The sequence below is a fragment of the Neurospora tetrasperma genome (genome assembly GCF_000213175.1).
Source record: "Neurospora tetrasperma FGSC 2508 unplaced genomic scaffold NEUTE1scaffold_2, whole genome shotgun sequence".
NCBI lineage: Eukaryota > Fungi > Ascomycota > Sordariomycetes > Sordariales > Sordariaceae > Neurospora > Neurospora tetrasperma.
Window position 1 is genome coordinate 3,544,233 of NW_009799100.1, and position 15,359 is coordinate 3,559,591.

The window sequence follows — 15,359 nt, forward strand, 5'->3', positions numbered from 1 at the left end:
CTGATGTTGAGGCTCCATAATTTTTCCGGCGCGATACCTTTTCACATGTCCAACAATAACGAGATTGTCTGTTTGCCTTTCCCTACTACCCTCCTTTTTCTAGTCGGCCATCATGTCTTACCATTCAATAGTCGAGTAGTCCAACCCCCCATCGCACTTCACTAGTCGCCTTCGCGGTCTCAAGAACCTTGTCCAACGGGTATGAATTATGAGATCGTCCAACCGGTGTAGGTATATGGACACGTAGAGTTGAAGGGCAGAGTGGGTGCTAAAGTTATGAGGTTCCGCAACGCTGCGCCTGTGGCAGCTGGTGACTTTGGCGCTTTGGTGTTGTCCTACTGGTAAAAGATTTTGGGCGTGTATGGGTGAAGTGTACGTGGACGCCTAAGGTTTTGATGTCCCGGCATTCCAGGAATCTGGTACACGGTTGTTCATCTGCAAGTGTAGATACTGGATCCGGATATGAACTTCGTGCGTCTTGTATTATATCCTTGAACCCAATTCCCAGGCAGCTCCGAGATGGAAGAATTCCCAGAAGACTTTGGCTGATATATCTTTACAGTAATCGTGATTCCTATCACCCGAGCATATGTCTGGCAGACTTTCTACCTTCTGATCAGCTATCAAAAAAGATACGGTGTTTGGTGGATTCCGCGAGATTATACCGTCAGGACCGTAATCTTACGATCGTTTGCCACCGTACCAGACATACTCTGGTCATGCAATCAAGAGTTCAAGATTTTGACACAGATTCCCTGTTTTGGTTACATATAGTATGCTCTTCGGATAATTTCCATGTCCAGTTAAGTGCTGTGCAGGGAAAGGATGCATGAAGTTACGGAGGGGAGGGACATGATCGGGCGGGGGCTGTCTGATATTGCTTGTTTGGTGATGGTGATGGTGAGTGGTAATTTTGACGGTTCACTCAACTATTGAGTCTAGTATTCATACGTTTTGTCTTCCCTCACCTCAGATTAAATTTTTTTTTTTTTTCTTTTTTTTTTGCCGGGATTTTTCGAAGATTAAATTAGCGGAAGTGGCGGGTCAGACACAAGGGAAGTGAAGACAAGATCCAAGGTTGCTGGTCTGGAAAGTGGAAGGAACGTCTGGCCGCATGTACATACCTTGACTTCTGCAATGCAGAGCAAGACCTTGAAAGTATTGACAAAAAAACAAGAAAGAAAAAAAAAAAAACAAGTGTTCCTTTCGCTGCGCTAGAATTATTTATTCTCCTCTTTGCCAACTTCTCATTCCTCTTCCTCTTTTCTTCTTGCCTTCGCTACTAAAAAAAAACTTTCATCTCGCCCGAACAGAATCAAGAACAGCCAAGCAACTTCTGCCTCTCTTCAACTACTTTTCCCTTTCTCCTCCTCTTACTGCTCTCAAGCCACTTGCCGCTGCTCTCATCAACGATTACTTCATTCCAAACTTCTTCCCCAGGCACTGCTCAAAACCGTGATGCAGACGTGGTTTCTACAATGGCAAATCAAAGCAAGATCTCCTTCTTGAGCCTCCCAGTCGAACTCAGACTCCAAATCTACAGGCTGACGTGGGACCTGGACCCTGAACCGTACACCTTCTCACTCACTACGTACCATGACCCAGGGTCCCTGAAACACGACCTTCTCAAAGATCAGCTAACTCACCTTCGGAAACTCAACAGCCTGTGCAGGTTCATCCGAAGCGAAGCCCTCTCCGAATTCTTCTGGCGGACGCAAGTCTATTTGCGTCATGAGCCCTACTCGAACATAGACGGTGCTTGGTATTCGGACGAGTATCAGCAGGGTCTCGACCTGATCATCAGGGATCCTCTTCTCGCCAAGTATACCAGGCACGTCTACTGGGCCATAATGCTCGACAAAGATGTGGAGGACATTGATCGGCACAAGCACAGAGGCATTCGAGAGTACAAACCGGAGTTTAAGGTGCCTGACATGCCCTGGCCCTGGGAATCGTATTACTTTGTCATGCGGCTACCGAATCTGACGACTCTCCATGTCGATGTCGAAACCTACAAAGACTGGCACGATTTGCGCATGTGGTCTTGCTGTATGGCTGAACTTTATGAGTGGCCCACGATGAAGAAGATCACTCTTCGACTTACCTTCAAGACGGCCAAGAGCATTATCACGAAGGCACACCGATCGCGATGGGTCAGGCGAGGACGCTCACAGGAGCGGTTGACAAGGAATATCTTGAACCATCTCCTGACACTACCCAAGGTATGTCTCCTCCACCTTGCCATGATCATCTTTGTACCAAATTCCCAGGTCTTTTATTTTTGATACGTCAACACCGCAGACAATGTGGATGGTGAGTTAACTAATTTTCTGCCTCGACAGGATACGTATCGCGACGCTCCATGCCATATCATCCAAAACCATTTTGGCTATCAGTGCCCCGTGTGGCGCCGTGAGGAGCGGCTCTAAGGGATGCACGAGGAAGACAGAGAAACCATAAGGCTCTTGTTTACTCTATATACATTCACGCGCACCTTCCTAAAGTATCTCCAACCTCAACCGGCTCTCACCTTTCCTGTATGGTTTCTGGAAGGTGGACTTACAAATACCTCTTACTTGTAGGATACCGTATTTTCATCCCAAGGTCGACGTCATACTGGCTGACTGACCATTCACCCCGAGCTCGTGCCTGCCGTGTATCTGAAGTCCTTTCCGCAATCCTCAAATTGTGGGCTCTGGCGCACCTCCGCCTCGACCTTGACCCATTCAAAATTGTTGGCCGGCCGTTCCTTTTGGCGCCCATTCACTGTGCTTTCATTCACTGGCCCTCCCGTCCTGGGTATTTAGGCTGCCCTGCTTTTTCCCTTCTTCTCTGTTCCTACTACCAGAATCAACATCTTTTCGTCGTCCCAGTCCAACACAAATCTATCCTTTTGTAACGATTCTGATCTCCCGCCTCTCAACCCGTCAGAAATCCCATCGCTTTTCCATTCTTTCGCCACATCAATCAAGGCAAATCACAGAAGCTTCCTCCTTTGGAGCTGGAAGCCCTTCCCCCCAGACAGAATGGGCTCCCATTCGGTATTCCCCTTTTTACACCTTCCTGCTGAGCTCAGGCTCGAGATCTACAGGCATGCCTGGACTGTTTCAGAGGAAGACCACGTGTACCGAGCCTACTACCCTTACGACGACAGCAATTTGGGCCTCACAGTCGACTACCTGAAAGCTCAACTTTCGGCAATCCGCAAATTGGGTGCCATCAGCCAGCGCATCCGTACGGAGTCTTATTCGGAATATTTCGACCACACGCAAATCATGCTCCGCTACGATTGCGTCGTAGACATCGACGACTCCATTGGTGATCACGTCTGGGATGACCGCAACAGAAGCGCGCTGTATATCATCGGCAGCTCATACCTGCTTCAGACCCAGGCGCGGCACGTCTACCTGCATTGGCCCGCTCGTTCAGAATACCATATACTCTATGCACTTTTTGGCGTGACGCGTGTGGACATCCGGATGCGAGAAGAGCTGCTCAACGAGCAGTGGGCTTTTGGGTGTCTCTCTCGCTTCAGGAACCTGAGAAGTCTGGATGTTCATATGTGTGAAGGCTTGGTCGATCTCATGGGCGGAAAGAAACTCAAGCGCTTGCTTTATGACGGCGACCGCCGCGCAAAGCTGATCGAGGCGTTGAAGACGCACCATCAAAAATTGGAGAAGGCGGTTGTGCGGACGGATCTTGACGATCCCGAAGATATCAAGGATTTGAATGAGCTTCATGCATTCAAGTGGTGGCGCCGACTCAAGAAGGACATTGCAGTTTTGGCCTCCGAAGGCCCTTCCAGCGCGGTATGTACATGATTTCCATTCTGCGTGCAATTGACCTGTCCTCCTCAGCCCCTTTGCATTTGGCTCCATAGGTGTAGAGGGAGCAGTTCACTAACATACCCTTGCGCAATTCTGGTAGAAAGGGAAAAAAGAGAACACGTACGTGTTCAGGCAACACATCGGCGGCCTCAAGACTTTCTGGCCGAGGGCATCCACGTTATGATTTTCGAGCGCGCAAGCGACTGTCCCCAGACCATACCAATGGTGAGAGGTAGAAAATCCGTGTGGTATTTGCGACGGTTTGGCGTAGGAAGATTCAAAACGGTGTTGAGTCCATGTGTTGTAAGAAGCACGATCCGTCGGATGGAGAAGACTTGAATCTGTGAAAACATCCACGACATAGACTACGGACCACAAGAGAAGATCGTGGACAATAAAGATCAAGAGATATACATGAGGAGGGAAGAAGTGATGGAAGTGATGGAAGGGAATAGTGAGGCAAAAGGTGGAGACGGGAGATCCAACGACTTTATGGACATGGTTGATTTGAAGAGAAAAAAGCAAAAAGTCAAGGCCTAGCTAGACCTAGGGAGTCCGAATCTTTGGCCCAAATTCCTGAAAGCCCACCAAACATCTAATCAGCCTTCTTCGTGGCTAATACTGATGAATGGCTTCGTTCCCCTTTATGATAAGCTTCTTCTGTGCCAGACGACAGCCTCTTCCTCACGATGAGGTGTACCTTCTGCATATCAATTGCCATCCTCCCCCATTGCGGGACAAAAGAGCAGCTAGGGTTCGCTATCCTGGGCAGGCACACTGAAGGTGCAACTGGTAGACCAGCGGGAAGACAGAGTTCGTGATGTTCTCTTGCCTGGAACGATGACTTGACGAGTAATGTTGGGAAATGGAAAAGAACAGAAAGGGTGCTTTTACCTCCTTATTCGTTGCATGCTATCTTGTCTCAACTATCACTCGTTCTAAGGAAAAGGCTGCCTTTGTTTCCTCTTGCTACACCAAACATTCCACAAAGGATCAACCAAGGCAATTCTCACGGTAAGCGTGACCCGCAGACGGTAGGCAAACACACATCAACTGTTCTTCACTCTCCCTTTTGCCCTGTCTTGTAGTACCTAGTACCTAGTTCCCAAAGTCCCCAAACATGAATTTATCCATCAATAGTATCTAGCATACGTATGCCAACAACCTTCTTTCCCTCCTCTGCCCATCCCATCCCATCCCATCCCATCCCATCCCATCTCTCAGACATCATCCACACTACGCATGACCTACGGTTTAACACCAAGTAAAAACCGGATTCCTGCTCTTCACAGCCTCCAGCCTCTCCACAATCACCTTTCTCTGATTCCCCTCCATCCCTTCTGCCGCCGCATACCCCAAATCTCCCCCGGCATCATCCAACTCGTCCATATCCCCACCGCCATTCACATAGCCACCAAACATGCCTTCACCTGCTCCTTCGAGACTCCACTCCCTTGCATGCGCGTTGTGAGAGTAACTGGTACTGTACATTTGACTAGCAATGGTGTTCCCGACCTTTCGGCTCGCGGGCGTAGCGAAGCTAAAGCGGCGCTCGTGATAGCCTGCTTGGCCGGTAGCGCCGGGGCCAGCGGAACCATCTCGTTCGGGGTTGTACATGTTTAGGCCGTTCGCTGCTGGGGGACGGACAGAGACAGGGTAGTGCTTTCGGGTGGCTGTGGGGTTGTCGGACTCGCTGCGTCGAGCAGGAGGGGAGGCAAGGGGGTGGTCGATTGTTGGCGTGGTCCCGTTGGGAGGGGAGATTTGGCCTTCGGGTAGGGATTGGGGGTAGTCGTCGTATATAGTTGCGGGACTGGCGATCTCGAAGCGGCCGGGGTGAGGAAGGTCCGTGTTGTTGCTGGAGCCGAGACCGAGGAGATCCGCGACCGCGGGCTTGGATGAGTTACCCGCGAAGCCAATGTCCATTTCTTCTTCGTCAATGGTGGTCTTGTGCCTGTTGCCGGTCGTGAAGTAATCAGTTTGTCCTTGGTGTTGTTCACGGTCAGCGGCGACAGTGGCGGCGGCCTGGCGACGCATTTCGGCGCTGGGAGCCCTCATGGGGACGGCTACGGGGACGTCGACGAGGTCGTCCCAGACGCAAACCTTGGCGCGGCGAGTCAGTTCTAGGGGACCGTGGTCGGGCGTTTTCAGCGTTTCGACCACGTTCCAGGCTTGACCCTTCATGACGGCAATCTGCTTGGCAAACATGCGCTCTTGAAAGTCGGGGTCGAGCTGGAAGACTCGTCGAAGGGCAAGTTGTGTTTGACTCCACCAGGCAGTGGATGTTAGTAGAGGGAGGAAGTGGTCCCGTGTCTTCTGGGAGAACGGTCGGCCGATGAGATCGACTGGTAGGAACAGCCATCCGAAAGGGAAGCTAGAGCCATTATTAGCAACAGTCAGTCAATGGGCAGATAGATAGAGCAAGCATACCTTCTCCAAGCATCCGGATGTTTCCACGGCCACGACAAAGAGTTATCGATAGCGCCAATTGTGATCTTCGGGTCCTTAATCGCCGCCCCCGTCGACGTTGAGGCATCCATCGGCTTCTGCGTCCTATAAGGATACGAGGCCCTCGTCTTAGGAGGTCCCCTTTGACTCAGGTCCACCGGTCTAGGACCTTGTTCCGCCGCATCATCGTCCTCTTCCCTCTCTTCGGTATTCGTGTTAAGATGCACCGGCTCCGACACTATCGACACCTCCTGGGTTTCCCAATCTACCTTGATCATCCAATTGTCCAACCCTCTGTCCGTATTCCGCATAATGTAATCCAAAATAACCAGCTTCTCCAGCTCCTCCCTGAAAGCCTGCTTCAGGGTGGGCGTCCAGACAAAATTGCCTGGGCCCGGTGTGAGGGAGATTGGACTGCTGTTCTCGTCATCACTGTCGCCCTCGCCCGCCGGCGAGCTGCCGGGGCGACAGCTGTCCACCCAACGCTTCTTTTTCTTCCGTTGAGGATCACTGGTCCGGAACCCGGAGAGGTATTGGTCTGGCCACGGGTGTTCTCGAAGGAAGAGGTTGGCGTCTTTGAATCCCTTGAGGAAAACCTGAAAGCTACCTGGTTTGGCAGGTAATGATTTCTTGCTCCGGGAGTAGGTATAACGGTCCCAAAATGGGTAGTGGAAGGATTTGGAGGAGAGGTAGACGACGTCGGTGTAGGGAACCATGTGCGTGCGGAGCTGGGCGTCGAGGACGTAGGCGGCGGCTTCGCTGACGTAGGAAAGGTTGGGAATCAAGCTGCAACAGAGACAACATGTCAGTAAAAGGCCATTGCCATTCTGCAGACGACAGACAGGAGTACATACCAAGCCCTGCCAAAACAACAAGGAAACAGATTGCGATGAATCCACTTGTTCCACTTGGGATTACCCGCCGCATATGGTTCCTCGTCCTTGGGTTTAAACACACCCACCACCTTGCCCTCGGTATTTCTTGCAAAGTAACTCCCCGAACTGCCCTGGGAGATCATGCTCGGATGCACCCCCTGCTCAATCGCCGTCCTGACACTGTCCACAATCGCCTCGAACTCGGCCTTGGTCATGTACCCCGGCTCCGGCCTGGCCAGCATCTCCGCGGTGACGGGCCTCACGCCCTCGGGCGCTTGGAACACGGTGTGATGGATCTCGAGCTGCTCATCTTCCTCCCCTCCCTTCTTCTTGCCGCGCTTGAACTTGCTGGCGATCTCATCGGCCCAGCGCTCCAGACGCGCGTTGATGGCTTTGAGGTCCACGCCCGAGTTGCTACGTTGTCGTGGTCCCCGGTTGCCCTTCCTTCCGCCTGGGGGCCGGGACGAGGAGCCGGGCATCTTGGGGCTGGTCATGCCCGAGTGCGGGCGCGGTTGCGTGATGGCTGCATAGCGGGGTGCGGAGGCGGGCTGGAGCGAGGCTACGCTGTAGTCGAGGGGGTCTGTGTCCGAGTCGTCGCTGAACTGGTCGGCCTGGGCGAGGCGCTCATAGCCCGTGGTGGCAGGCCGTGTGCGTGGCATTGTGATGGACGGTTTCTGGAAATTATGTCTGTGTGTGTATGGTAGCTCGGCTGTTTGCTTGGCGAGCTGCTAGTCACCGGTGTGGTAGACGTGAGATGGCGCGATGTTGTTATCGAGTGCCAAACGAGTGTTGTAGGTGTCAAAGAGGCTTTCGTTTATACCGTAAGCATTGTGGCCTCGGAGGTCGATGTCGTAATCGTCGATGACTCGGCTCGGTCGAGAGCGAAAGGGGAAGGTCGGGAATGCGGCAAGCTTTCTCGAGATCCGAAGGCGGGGAGGGTGGAACAAGAGGACGAGTGACAGGTAAACAGAAGTGGAAGCAGCTGAGATGCTGATCGAGAATTAATACAATGTAAATGGATTACAGAGTGTCGCCCGCTCGGGGTGTGTATAGTAGCCGTAATGATGGTGATGATATGTCGAACTGGTGTTGTTGGTGTTGTCTCGGAGGGATGATCGCTAAATCCGCCGCGTAGCTGAGGCGTCCTGTAGTCTAGGTCTCGAATCTCGTTTGTTGATTGGGGATTGCCCGCTCGATCCGATTGTATCAAACGATGCTTGCCGGTTACGCTTCGCAATTACTCGACACTGGGCCCTTTGTTTGAGGTCGGGACGGGAGTCGCTGTTTGTTCGTTTCCCGATATTGCAGTTGGTTTGGCAGGCACCAGGTGGTGAAGAAAGACAGATCGGAAGTGTCCAAATGGGAAGAGGAACTGGAATGACTTCCATCATTGGAACCCGAATTGTAGAACGTCGGGACACGCACCCAAGTGGAAGCCGGAGGCTACAACCAGTGCGACCAACGTTTTAGGGCGGTGGGCGACCAACCTACCTTGCTAGCGGATGGAACCCCGTGGCTGCGCCCATCCAATTCGCTGAAACCCGATAGACGCGTTGTGTCTAGGACCATGCACTAACAATTATCGGCAGATCATCCACGGCGGGGTGAGTCTATCGATTCGGAGCCCCTGAATTGACATCAACAATCACATCACCACAATAGTCATCAACGTCACGGGATCACTCAACAACGAGGCATGGTTAACATGATATTCTACGATTTGTCTAATCACATTGAAAATGGATAGGAATCATGAACTTATATTTCCAGTCAAGAACTCCCAATCCTGCGAGCTAACGAATTTTACAGCATATTTCACATCAATCCGCTTCTTAGTCGAACAAGAAATATTCAGTGTGGGCTTAGTTCAGATTTCACTAACCACTCAGCCCTATCAATCCGCGATATAGCCACAATCATTGAGCTTTGGTTACCTAGAGGTAAAATCCGCTTCCCAACTGTCCATTGAAACATGTCTTTCCCATTCCTTCCCATGCCTTTTCAAATGCCCCAAACGCCTATGCTAAGTGGCAAGAGGTCTTTTAAAGAAAACTCCATCCCTAATGTCCTGTCCGAAAGTCATCCATGAATGCATAATCATTTTTCTGGGTATCATGCCGGGTGCCGATGCGCCGATGCTGATGCAAATGTCCCATCCCAAGCTAACCCAAACCCCCTAATGGAACCCAAGCTTCCTCTTCTCCTCAAAGCTCATCTCCTTCCACTTCCTAACCCTCTTCGCCTCCTCATCCAGACTCTTAACCTCCCCCCTCAACCACTCCACCTCCTTCACATGGGCCTGCGCCATCGCCAGGTCCATCGCCTCCTTGATCTCATCATACTGCTCCTTGGCAGTCCTGACATTACCCTCCTCATCTTCATCATCGTCGGGGTAAATACCCCGGGCCATATTCTCCCTCTCTTCCCTAATCGCCTGGCGCCTGGCGGCCTGGCAGAGCTTGCAGGCCTTCTCGGGAGCCGTGGCTTTTTCCGAAATATCGCAGAGCCACCACCCGCCGTGCTCGCGTCTCCACGAGGTAGGCCACTCCGGATGCGGGTCATGAAACTCGTGGAAGATGTTGGAGAGTGGCTTCTTGGTAGGAGCCCCCTCCTCCTTCTTCTCCTCCTTGGCCTTTTGGTGGAGCTCAGCAAACTTGACCATCAACTCGTCAAATCTCTCGTGCGGCTTGGAGGAACGGAGCGGGACGATTTGTTGAGCGTCGAAGATTGGGAACCACGCGGGGACCTTCCGGGAGTTGTCGTGAGGGGCGGCGCACATGGGGTCGAGCATCTGGCCGGCGGCGAAGAGGGTTTGTGGTTCGGAGAGCTCGAGATCCGCGAGGAGGGTGTCATCTTCGTTGTTGTCGTCGTCCTCGCGGTCAAAGTCGGCGGCGGCGGTTGCTTTACCTTTGCCTTTTCCCTTGGCTTTGTCTTTCTTGGCACTGGTGGCGCGGGCTTTGGCTTGCTTGTGCTGGCGCTTGGCCTCTTCCTCCACGTACTTCTGGCTCTGGAGTTTGATGAAACTCATGAGGCGCTCTTGCTCTTCCTGGTTTGCCTTGTCGTCGGCTTGGCGCTTGGCGTCGGCGCGATGGAGATCCGAGACGTGGATGCTGTCCAGGTAGAGGGCCTTGCGGACGATTATTTCGTACTCGTAAAACTGCTTCGCGATCTCGAACAGTAGCTCGTGGTGCTTGTTGTTGTTCTCCTCCTGTTGCATTTTGAGTTCATTCTCGCGAGCCTGAGCGAGGAATCTCTGGGTGCCGACTAGGACGTTTAGGCCGCGCACGCGCTTGAGCTTGTGTCTGAGGCTCAAGAGTTCCTCGTAGATTTTATCATTCGCCAAGTGAATCTCTTTGACCCTTGCTTGAAGAGCATTCACCTGAGCCTGGATGTCCTTGATGGACTTGACGTAACGCTTAGTGTCCTCGTGTAGAAAGTCGAGCCAACCGTCGAGCTCGTGAGTAAAGCCGAAAAGCTTGCCTTTGTCGAGTTTGGAGACGTCGTCACAAGGCTGTTCAACACAATGGCCGACAGAGTCGTCGTATCGCATAAGCTTGCCGTCATTGAGCCAAGGATCCCTGATCGTCTCGACGTGCTCCCAGGGAAAGGCTTCTGCTGCTGCTTTGTTCAGAGACTTTGCTGGGTATCTGATGGCGTTGAACATAAAGAACGGGAAGTCAGTGGATTCCTTCATGATTTTGTGCCAGGGGTGCAGGAAGTATTCCGGTCCTTCAACTATCTCGCCGAGGGGGAGACCAAGGTAGGCCTCGGGCGATCGAAATCTGGGATCATTCTTGCGATCAACTACCGCGGTGGAGGAATCGCCCTCTTCCTCCGTCGTGTTGTTGCCAGGTAGAATGGCCGCTTGGGCCAAAATGGTCGCCCCTGACATAAAAGAGTCGGTGCCGGCATAACTTGTGGCATAGTTGGTACTCGCCAAGGTTGAAGATGACGCTGGAAGGGGGACATCTTGGGGCCTGGACGACGGAAGGGAGATATTGTGAGCACCCGAGGGACGGCTACTGGCCGTGAGCGAGTCTGGGGTTTGCTGGCCCGGGCAAGAAGGGCGAGGAGAGCGGGACATGTTCTTGAGGCTATAAGCAGTGGCTATACTTGTAGCTAGGGTAGGTCTTGGGACCGTCATGAGTCGGCCCACAACAGGGTTGGGGAGTGAGATAGTGTCCCGCGTAGGGCGGGGTCTTCTTGGAATAACCATATTGTCGCTGCGTTCGACTACTGAAGAAAATGATGCGGCTTCGTTGTTGACGCGTACCTTTTCTGATGAAGAAGGACGTAACAGTCGATGAGGTCTGACAGTGAAGATCAAGATAATCGAATAGTGGGTAAGCGTCGTGTTCATCAACTGTAGACAGAGTTAGAAAAGTGCAATAGTGTAGTGTCCTATTGTTGAGACTTACCTATGGTGAAGATAAAGTGATAGTCGACACGATGATGGTCGTCAAGGGTTGATCGCTAAAGAGTGGATGTCGACGTCTTTTACGATCGTCAAGAGATGAAGGTAAACCGAAATGACCGTGAACTGATGATCGATGGATTAGTGTCAGTCGACGAGCGTACCAATGGGTGAGGAGTAGTAGATAGTCGAGGAGCTTACCTTGTGGAAGTCGTCAGGTCAGAAGCCGACGACGATTCGTAGTATTCTATCGATTGAAGCGCGCAGTTCGAGTTGAAGAGTTGATGCGTGATGGCCGAGATGTTCGTAGATGGAGAGGTATTGTGTGAGTTGAAGAGTCGCTGTTCTTGCAAAGTGGAATGCTGTGCGGAGCGGCAACAGTAGAAGTTGCGGATTGTGCTGTTGGTTGGTAGTGGGAAGGGTGAGTTCTGGCTAAAGAGAGGTTGAAAAAAAGATCTTATACCCTCCCATCGTCGACGGTCACCCTCCACTGTCGCACTCCAGGTTGGTTGTCGCCGACGAGGGAAGTGTGGTTTAAGGCAGATAGAAAGTAAACACTTGCGCTGTAACGGTCTAACAGAGGAGCAGGTTTGGAAAACTGGTGATGTTCCATGAACAGCCCCACGAACAGTCAAGAACAGTGATGCCGTTGCCAGATCAAGTGCGGTGGATGCAAGAACAGAGAGCACAGTCCAACTAGTGCCGTCTGTTGTCCAGTACGTACTCGTTTCGGTGCCCTCGCCGTCCTCAACAAGGCTAAGGGGTGGCCGGCGGCAGCGACAGTGGACGGTCTCAACAAAAGGGGTGACGTAACGGATTCAGGTCGTCCGATATTCAACGAGCAGGTGAAGGTACGCGAGCCTCGTCCTCGAGGCTGGACGCTTTACAAGGCGGCACAACCATGGCTACCCAGCCTTGACGACCCTTCGACTTTGAACCTTAGTGAGGCGAAACACAACAGGGCACACGCACACCGCACCTGATTCGAGGCTGGGGAATCGTGAATTTGGTCTATTGACGACGATAGTATTGGCAACGGTTACAATGACGACAGCAAAGACCGAGAGCAAAGCGCCAGATGAAAAGAACTCGAGATGATTGATAGAGGCATGCTTTGATAGAACAAAATGAAGAGAATTCCTAGAGTGCCATAGCCGCAACAGACCCAACTGACACCGTCTCGCGCAGTCGTTTGTCCTTCTCAAGCAACAGGATCTGCTTCTTTTTCCGCTTCTTGACCGCTGACAAGTCGGCAAACCTGCCACGCGCCCCATGCTTAAACTTGGTGATCATATCCGACGCCGCACCTCTCGTGATATCCGTGGGCTCGACCGGCTCCTGCCCGCGACGAATCGTCCTGTTGATAAACTTAATCTGGCCGTCGGTTGCCGGATCATCGCGCCACTTCATACCTCTGTGGATAAAGTTGCGAGGGTACTTGCCTTGACCAGCTGATGACGCAAGAAAGCTGTCGGCACCATGAACGGCGTCGGCAAATGTTTCGGCCTTTAGGATCTCGCGTGGCGACGCGTAGGGAGATTTGGATGGCGTAGACACAGGCAGCGTGCGCACTTCGTAGGCAACCCATGGTGGTGCCCCTTGCTCTTCTTCCTCGGGCGCAACCTTCTCCAGCTTGACGTAGGAGCCGTCAGGGCCACTGATAACATACTTGTCCTGCCCGATCATCACCCAGGAGTACTGGCTGATCGAGCGGATGTGTCTCTCGCCCGACGAGTCGGCAATCAAGTCAAAGACCGACTCGTACTCGGTGAAGGTCACAGCCCATTCACCCTGCGGCGCCGGATTTGTGCGCTCAGTCGAGTGATAGACAATCTCCTTCCTTGCCTCCTCCTTTGCCCTTCGCTCTCCTTGTTCCTTCAGATCCTCCACCGACGCTTCCTCCACCAACAGATCCGGATCGAGCCCAAACAGCGTTGGTGTCGTGACGATTCCCGTCGCCAAGCTTGATACCATATCAATAATATGACAATTCTCCTTGCCAGGGTACAACCTCATGCCGCGTCCAATCATCTGAATCAGCAGGTTCCTTGACTTTGTCGGCCTCGCCATTAAGATACAGTCGATATTTGGGATATCCGTCCCCTCCGTGAATACCCCGCAGTTCACCAGCACAGGGAATTCGAACCTTTTAAACGCGTCCAAAATGTCGGCCCGCTCCTTGGCGGGCGTGTCACCCGTCACGAACCGCGCGTCGTAGCCATATCGACGGAACGTGGCCGTCATGTCCGCTACGTGGGCGAGGTCGACGCAAAACACCAGTGTGGACTTGCGGGTACCTGCTTTGGCGTACCATGTACGCACGGCGATGTCATTCGTTTCTTCGAGATTGACGGCGCGGGAAAGCTGTGCTATGTCAAAGTCTCCTCCAGCACCCTTCTTGACATTGCTCAGGTCTACCGATGAGTCGACAGTGGTGAAAATGACGTCGGACAACCATTTGTCGCCGATCATGTCGACGTAGTCCTTGTGGTAAACAATTTCATCGATAGCTGCTCCCAACCTGAGACCGTCTGCTCTCGAGAAAGTGGCCGAGACGCCAACCAGATGGGGCGAGTCGACCTGTTTTTGTCGGAGACCAAAGTGCTCGAGGGTGCGCAGGTAGCCGGGGGCGACAATGTGGTGGGCTTCGTCAACGAGAACGAGCTTGAAGCGCGATGGGTCGAACTTGAGCAGGCGATCGCCGGAGATGATGGACTGCAGACTGGCGACGGTAATGTCGGCGATGCCGGAGGCCTTGACGTTGCCCATCTCGACTTCGACCGTCTTGTGCGGGTAGGTGTTGGCGCAGTGACGGGCGGCTTGCTCGACTAGTTCCCGACGGTGGGCGATGATGAGGGTTTGGGTAGCATTGTCAGAACGAGGCTCGATGCGGTCAATGAGGTGGGTGAAAATGACCTTGATAAGAGTTTAGCAAGTGGTTATTCGTGGTAGTTATGAAAAGGGGGTGGCTCACGGTTTTACCAGCACCGGTAGCTAATGAGACTCCCAGCCGTTTGTGACCCTGGTTGATTGCTGCCAGGACGGACTGGATGCATTCTTCTTGATAATCACGAAGTTGGATTTGTTGTGACAGGGCATTTGCCAGACGGACTGAGCTTGTGAATGATCGTGGGTGGCAATTTGATCGTGATGATGATGGGCTGCCCAACGCTCCTCTCCATATTGAGCTACGTGGTGTCGTAAGGCTCAATGTCCTTGTGGCTGTTACAAGCCTTCTCATGGCGACACTCATTGCTCCGAATTTACTTTGTTTACTCGCAGTGAGGATGTCTCTCTTTGACTGCCACTCGTCCGCCCTCTTTGTTCGCTCACCAACAGACAAAGCCCATGACACTCGACTCGAAATGACGGTTGAGGGAGTTTTATCGTAATGATATATGATAAGGAGCGGCTGAGTGAACAAGGGCAATTGAAAACATGAAGATTCCACAATGTTCGCCGGACTCCGGAGGTTGATGTTTCAGTGAGATGTTGTTGTCCAAGGCAGGCGCATGTGATTGATGGTCGTTGAAAGCTGTGCGTTTAGCAACCTCTGCCGAGATCACTGTTCACCAATCATAGCCATTGTTTCGCTGCTGCCCACGTCCCGAGGACTTTGTATTGTTTATACACCGAACAACACTGTTGGTTACCTATTGTTGACCCCGGATATGCCCTCAACCAGTCTTCCTTCCTCCATCTGATTTCAGATCAATCATCGTCTCCAAATGAGAGGGTCTTGTTACATAGCATCGTCGTCCATTGCTGACTTGAACTCTTCTCAAATGGGTGGGTCAT

General features: G+C 52.3%; 5 protein-coding genes across 5 annotated transcripts; 2 read left to right on the plus strand and 3 right to left on the minus strand.

Moving 5' to 3' along the window:
• Positions 1-1,478: 1,478 nt before the first annotated feature.
• Positions 1,479-2,429, plus strand: NEUTE1DRAFT_37762 (uncharacterized protein; the record flags this gene model as incomplete). The annotated part of the gene is made up of 2 exons (XM_009850415.1): positions 1,479-2,222; positions 2,343-2,429. 2 exons carry the CDS (start codon positions 1,479-1,481, stop codon positions 2,427-2,429), a joined length of 831 nt encoding a protein of 276 aa, XP_009848717.1.
• A 597-nt stretch (positions 2,430-3,026) lies between these two features.
• On the plus strand, positions 3,027-3,821 carry NEUTE1DRAFT_39086 (uncharacterized protein; the record flags this gene model as incomplete). The annotated part of the gene is made up of 1 exon (XM_009850477.1): positions 3,027-3,821. The coding sequence occupies one exon, from the start codon at positions 3,027-3,029 to the stop codon at positions 3,819-3,821; it is 795 nt and encodes a 264-aa protein (XP_009848779.1).
• Positions 3,822-5,081: 1,260 nt separating this feature from the next.
• NEUTE1DRAFT_128834 (uncharacterized protein) lies at positions 5,082-7,806 on the minus strand (the record flags this gene model as incomplete). Its single annotated transcript, XM_009851376.1, has 3 exons — positions 5,082-6,198; positions 6,255-7,058; positions 7,127-7,806. 3 exons carry the CDS (start codon positions 7,804-7,806, stop codon positions 5,082-5,084), a joined length of 2,601 nt encoding a protein of 866 aa, XP_009849678.1.
• Positions 7,807-9,323: 1,517 nt separating this feature from the next.
• On the minus strand, positions 9,324-11,897 carry NEUTE1DRAFT_128835 (uncharacterized protein; the record flags this gene model as incomplete). The annotated part of the gene is made up of 4 exons (XM_009851377.1): positions 9,324-11,383; positions 11,421-11,510; positions 11,566-11,687; positions 11,763-11,897. The coding sequence occupies one exon, from the start codon at positions 11,361-11,363 to the stop codon at positions 9,324-9,326; it is 2,040 nt and encodes a 679-aa protein (XP_009849679.1).
• A 658-nt stretch (positions 11,898-12,555) lies between these two features.
• Positions 12,556-14,814, minus strand: NEUTE1DRAFT_121250 (uncharacterized protein; the record flags this gene model as incomplete). Its single annotated transcript, XM_009851378.1, has 3 exons — positions 12,556-14,477; positions 14,536-14,672; positions 14,754-14,814. 3 exons carry the CDS (start codon positions 14,812-14,814, stop codon positions 12,702-12,704), a joined length of 1,974 nt encoding a protein of 657 aa, XP_009849680.1.
• Positions 14,815-15,359: the final 545 nt, after the last annotated feature.